At 36.5% G+C, this 6332-nt stretch overlaps 1 protein-coding gene across 1 annotated transcript in view; it reads right to left on the bottom strand.

Moving 5' to 3' along the window:
- Positions 1 to 6078, bottom strand: part of PKN2 (protein kinase N2) — a 295753-nt gene extending 289675 nt beyond the window's left edge. The window contains exon 1 of the mRNA XM_053693918.1: positions 5764 to 6078. Coding sequence (XP_053549893.1) covers positions 5764 to 5808 — 45 coding nt within the window. The 5' untranslated portion in view covers positions 5809 to 6078. The remainder of the gene's footprint in view (positions 1 to 5763) is intronic.
- Positions 6079 to 6332: the final 254 nt, after the last annotated feature.

The raw sequence follows: 6332 nt of genomic DNA, 5'->3' as shown, positions 1-6332 counted from the left end.
GAACAATATATAAAAAAATAAAATAGTGAAACGTAAAAATCTGAGTGCTACAGACACCAAGGAAATCATACATTTTAAGCACAACAGGAAATACACTAGAGTTCCTTATAAATAAAGAGAAAATGTAGATTTCAGATATCAATATGTGACAAACATGACCAAGGTCAATATGACATAGTAAAGTAAAACAAAAATAATTTTCTTACAACACTTCCTCATGACTCAGGCACACACAGAAATGTAGTGATATTTATATATGTTTCAAAGCCTAACTCACTACGAAAAGCTTCAATTTACACTTCAGAACTTAAGGTAGTGTTAAAAAGGGACAGTAAAGTCCAAATTAAACTTTCATGATTCAGATAGGGCATGCAATTTTAAACAACTTTCCAATTTACATTTATCATCAAATTTGCTTTGTTCTCTTTATATTCTTTGTTGAAAGCTAAACCAAGGTAGGCTCATATGCTAATTTCTAAGCCCTTAAAGGCCGCTTCTTATCTGAATGCACTTGACCATTTTTTTTACAGCTAGAGGGTGCTAGTTCATGTGTGGAGTTACTTATGAGAAGGCACTAATTGCCTGAAATGCAAGTGTCAAAAGATCCGAGATGAGAAGGCATTCTGCAGAAGCTTAGATACAAAGTAATGACAGAGGTAAAAAGTATATTAATATATTATGCAAAACTGGGGAATGGTAAGTAAAAGGGATTATCTGTCTTTTTAAACAATAACATTTGTTTACTGTCCCTTTAAAGTGACAAGGAGTTGACAAAACAACCAAGAAAGTATGTCCATGCACAAAGTTTGATAAATACCCAGAGCCATAAGTCCTCGAAAAGGTTTGACGGAGTTATGGCATAAGTTCACAAACAGCTGGTGTAATTGTTCCAAGCACTTCTGCCATACTGTGCGCCTCCTGGTTTAATAGGTCTACAGTCAGCCTACTGCCTGCAAAACTACAAATTCCAGCATGCTGTTGCCAAGGAATGAATCAATGTACACCCAGCAAACATAAAATATGCAAACAGAAGAGTAACAGCAGATGACAGAACAGACATTGTGGGAAACATTTCATGATAAGTACACACTGACTCCAACGATAATGGAGATATATATATTGCCACCAAAGTCATATCACATAAGCCTACATATTTTATTTTGTAGTGTACTCCTAAAAGCAGGGCTGGACAAACCCAGGCATCAGAAAAATCTGCTCTGCCCTTGCTAATTGGAAGGAGACAGGTACTAGGCTGAGAGCTACCACTTCCCAACCATGCCTGACCTACAGGTTGCAGTGCACAGGGAAATACTGCAGATCCAGAGAGGACATATGAATGTAGGCCTGATAATGACCATCTTGGTAAAAAGGGCTGTCAAAAATAAATAAAAAGGTCCTGCAGTGGAGGGTTTCTAGGTCACACACGGATTAGAGAGATCTGTACAGTTGAGAATCTGTCATCAATGGATCCCCTGACACCATCTTTGAATGGGGCTACATCACTGCTTTAATAAGTATGCAAATAAAGTAGATGCAAAAAAAAAAAAAAGGATCAAAATAAACAAAAAGGAGAAGCCTTATTTTAGTTTCGTTTTGTAGCAACAGTTGTACAGGAAAGGCATTCTCCTGATATGTATGTTTCTTTAAGTAGTACATAATACAAATAAAGACAGTGAATAAAGAAAACAAGGTGCCATACCCATACAAGATACGTTTTTATTAGAAAGGGCAGTAAACACCTGGAGATTCTAATATAAAATAATTAGTTATGCATAATGAAACAACCTTGCAATCTAATTGAATTACCTATTTTGCAGCCTTTTCCTGCGATTTAGCTCTGGAATTGTGGATTTTCTAATTCACAGAGCTGTAAATGCACCTTGCAGACTTCCCAAGGCTAACCCTGCAACATATCTTTCCCTAACTGGCCTCAGCAGATAACTGCAAAGCAACACTCTTTACAATACCATAATGCCAGTGGCGAGCCTTATCTACAGCCTCAAGCACAGATTAAAGGGACATAAAACCCAACATATTCTTTTTTTATCATTCAAATAAAGCATGCAGTTTTAAACAACGTTCTTATTCTATGGTCAAATCTTCATTCTCTTGGTATCTATTGTTGAAAAGCAAAGAGGTAAGCTCAGGAGCATGAACATGTCTGAATGCACTATATGGCAACAGTTTTGCAAGAATGTTATCCATATGCAACAGCACTAGAGGGCAGCACTATTTCCTGCCATATAGTGCTCTAGATGACTACCTAGGTATCTCTTCAACACAGAATATCATGAGAACAAAGCAAATGTAATAATAGAATTAAAAAAGGGATGTTTTGTTTTAAATTATATGTTCTGTCTGAATAACAAAAGATAATTTTTTTTTGGGGGGTCATATCCCTTTAACTCTAAAATAAGCAAATGGTGGTTGGATTTTGGCTATTTCATAAGCAAACAAGAATAATTTTAAAACTGTTTAACCTTGGCTTATACAATATTCTATAGCAAGACAACAGAAATGTCTTGTAATGTGTCTACTGTCCCTTTAACTAAACACTTTATATTAGAATCTCAATGTGTCTACTGTCCCTTTAACTAAACACTTTATATTAGAATCTCAATGTGTCTACTGTCCCTTTAACTAAACACTTTATATTAGAATCTCAATGTGTCTACTGTCCCTTTAACTAAACACTTTATATTAGAATCTCAATGTGTTTACTGTCTCTTTAAACAATGTAACACATCCTCTAATATTTGCCACCTTTGTCTTAGAACTAACCTATAGCCCTTTTTATTACCAATCATTGCACATCTCCTAAAGACAGTTTCTTACGTTCTCTATATTCTTGCTGGCCTCTAAACTGCAAACTAGGTTTTCAAACCACCTGCAATACCCACCTCTGAAAGGGACAATGCAGTCAAAGTTGAAATTCACATGGATGCATTTCAGTTTTCGAATAGAAGCATTTTTGTAATATGCATTTATAAGCAAAAATGCTTCAAATAAAAGCTATAGCTGTTTCAAAATTGTATTTAAAGGGACAGTCAAGTCAAAATTAAACTTTCATGATTCAGATAGGGCATGCAATTTTAAACAACTTTCAAATTGACTTATCATTAAATTTGCCTTGTTCCCTTGGTGGTATTTTTGAAAAGCTAAACCTAGGTAGGCTCAAAATGATTTCTAAACCGATAAAAACCGCCTCTTAGCTCAGAGCATTTTGAAAGTTTTTCACAGTTAGACAGTACTAGTTCGTGTGTATCATATAGATAACATTGTACTCACTTCCATGGAGTTTTTAGGAGTCTGCATTGACTGACCAAATTACTATTATCGGTTATTTGTAGAGCAGCAACAGATTCCGCAGCGCTAAACTGCCTGTCTGTCAAAAGCACTGAGATAAGGGGCAGTCTGCATAGGCAAAACAGATTAATATAACGGTTATATTATCTATCTTTTTAAACAATAACAATTCTGGTGTAGACTGTCCCTTTAAGTATGCACCAGCATTTTAAACACAACACTTGCTCAGAGCCCCTAATGTGCTTGAACCATCTGGTAATGACTCAATTTGTTAATTACTGACATGATATAATTTAAAATGCTGGTGAACTGAGAATATCTAGCTATGCTTCACGTGCAGATAAAAATGCTAACACTAAAACAGTGATAAACTTTCACTAGAAGCATTTTTGCAATACATTTATACTGCAAATATGTTTCCATTCAAATATGTAATTTATCCAATGTGCATTTAAATTTTGACCGGAATGTCTCTTTATATACACACATATATCAATTCAATATGCAATAAACACAAAAGAAAACAATTGTGTTTGCTACTTATACTCAAGCACCAAATCTGGAATATTTGTGTTAAGCATACTCAAAACCATCTCTTTGAAAACCCAGCAGAAATTGAATTTAGAATGTTTGCTTTTTAAACTATAATAATTTTACTACATAAGTGACTTTTAAACAAAAGCCATAAGAAATGTGTAATTATATATATATATATATATATATATATATATATATATATATATATATATATATATATATATATATATATATATATGTTATACAGTTTTGTCAGATGCACCACTAACTGATATTTGTGACAGGCACAAATGACCTAACATTTTGATATACAAAGAGATTTTCAAGACTGCAAAAAGCTTCTATTCAGAGGACTGAAGAAAGGACTTATATGGTATGAAGCAAGTCATGGTCAATATCATGTGTGTACAAATGGCCTGTTGCTAAAATGAAAGAGGAGTACTGAAAATATCAGTTAGAATTTTACAAGACTAGCGCATACAGTGTTCAAGAAAGCAGCAGGAAAATAAATATTTAATATGAGAAAGAAAAAAACAAACAAAAGCTGCACAATCATTTTACACTGTCTGTTCTATTACAAAGTACAGTGTAAACAGATCACACAAGATCTCGAGAGAGGATGATGTGTTTAAATAACTGAACTGGATTTTTATACAGGTGTCATGTAGAAACGACACCAGCTTTAGTCTTATCCTTTAATTGCATTTCGCTCTCTGCAAGATTGCTTCATTTTCAAAGCAGAAAGAAAAATAATGTCATCTTAAAAATAAAATGATATATACATAAAACAAACAGCATCCTAAAAACAACTCATAACCTACCCATAAAAACTCTATACAATAGAACGCATGATAGAGAGATAAGATATAAATACATATTGATTCTATAAGAATTGGATATATAAATAAAAAAACACACACACGTGTATAGTAGAGTAGGAAATAAATAACTTAAGTTTAACAATTAAAGCAAATAAGTTTCTAGCTCACTGTCAAAAAACAAGGGGGGGGAGTAAAGTTTCTTATTAATAAAAGGAGTAAGATAAGTGAAAATTTCCAGACCTCTAAGATAGAAAAAAAAAATCATTTGTCCCAGACAAGTAAGAAATATTTTCCCTATATTTATTTTCCTTCTGGACTGGTAACTTTGCTCCCCTACATATACAAGTAACATGAGTAGATAGCTAGAGATAAATACAAACACACAGGTGCATACAAAGATCACCATAGGTTACTAGTTAGGGGTTAAAATTACTATAGCATTAGCAGTCCATTTAATGTTAAAGATAGGGAGGCGAAAAAAAAAGTCAATTTTATTACTCTGCTGCAATCTCTTACTTGCACTGGACTAGCAGATAAACAGACTGATGGTTATAAAGATTTAGAATTTAATGACCCCCCCCCCCAAAAAAAAAAGTTAAATAAAAAAAGGTATATAGTTTCTGCAGGCTGTTCCTCAGTGCCATTTTAGGTTCATATATTACTATATGTAATATATATAACTATTTGTACAGCACCAAGAGCTTCTGCAGCACAATATATATATATATATATACACACACACATATACATACCCCTTGTGATGACAGGATAACTGCTAAACCTAGGTAAAACACATAGCAGCACAAGAACCAGACACACTAGTTATTTACACTGTAACAAGACCTAGGGGTATGTGTCAGCCCTCAGCCCATATGAATGGAACAAGCCCATCCCGTACTACCGCAGCCGTCACCGATACAAGTTTTATCCCAGGAACTTCCCGACAAGCAGGAAGGTTCGTGCCAAGCAGAGAACAATTAGCAGCTGTCCGGAGAGGAGCCAAACAACCCCCCGAGAGAGGGAGCTGGAGCCCCCTATTAGTCTCCGGCAACAGGTCCCTTCCCATCCGGCTGCCTCCCTGCAGGACGGGGCCCCTCACCTGATAGTCTGGCAGGATCACCTCCCTGTCCGTGTTGGACGCCATTTGGGTTCCGGTTCTTCTTGTCCGAGCACCTGAAGGAGGTAAAGCGACCCCTCAGCTCCGGCCGAGAGCAGCGAGAGCTGCGGGGACCTTCCTTACATGAGACGCGAGAGGAAGCGAGAGCCCGGGTGAGAGGATACAGGAAACCAGGCACAGTGCACAGGGAATGCCAGCAGCAGCGCCGCCTCCTCCGCCCTCACCCTGCCCCAGACACTCTCAGACCCTCTCACTACCGCCGCCCGTACGCCGAGCCTGTCGCACCGTTTGCGTGTCACGCTGTCGCGAAACTGGACACTTTGCGACTGCCCGCTATGCCTCACGTGACCTTCTGTGTTTCTATAAAAGCGGATGCGGGTATAGCGCGCTTACCAGTGCGGCTCTCTTGTTGCGCTGTGAACTGGGCAGGAATTGTCAAGTAAACTTATAACAGTGACGGGACACCGCAGAAAGTTTATGTTTTACAATAAAATATTTCTGTACTAAGTGTCTTTATATTTTTATGTGGCTAATAAAAACTCAATTGTGAT

Source organism: Bombina bombina, chromosome 10 (genome assembly GCF_027579735.1).
Source record: "Bombina bombina isolate aBomBom1 chromosome 10, aBomBom1.pri, whole genome shotgun sequence".
Lineage (NCBI taxonomy): Eukaryota > Metazoa > Chordata > Amphibia > Anura > Bombinatoridae > Bombina > Bombina bombina.
The sequence above is the reverse complement of the archived record's forward strand: the minus strand, read 5'-3'. Positions and strand labels throughout refer to the sequence as shown.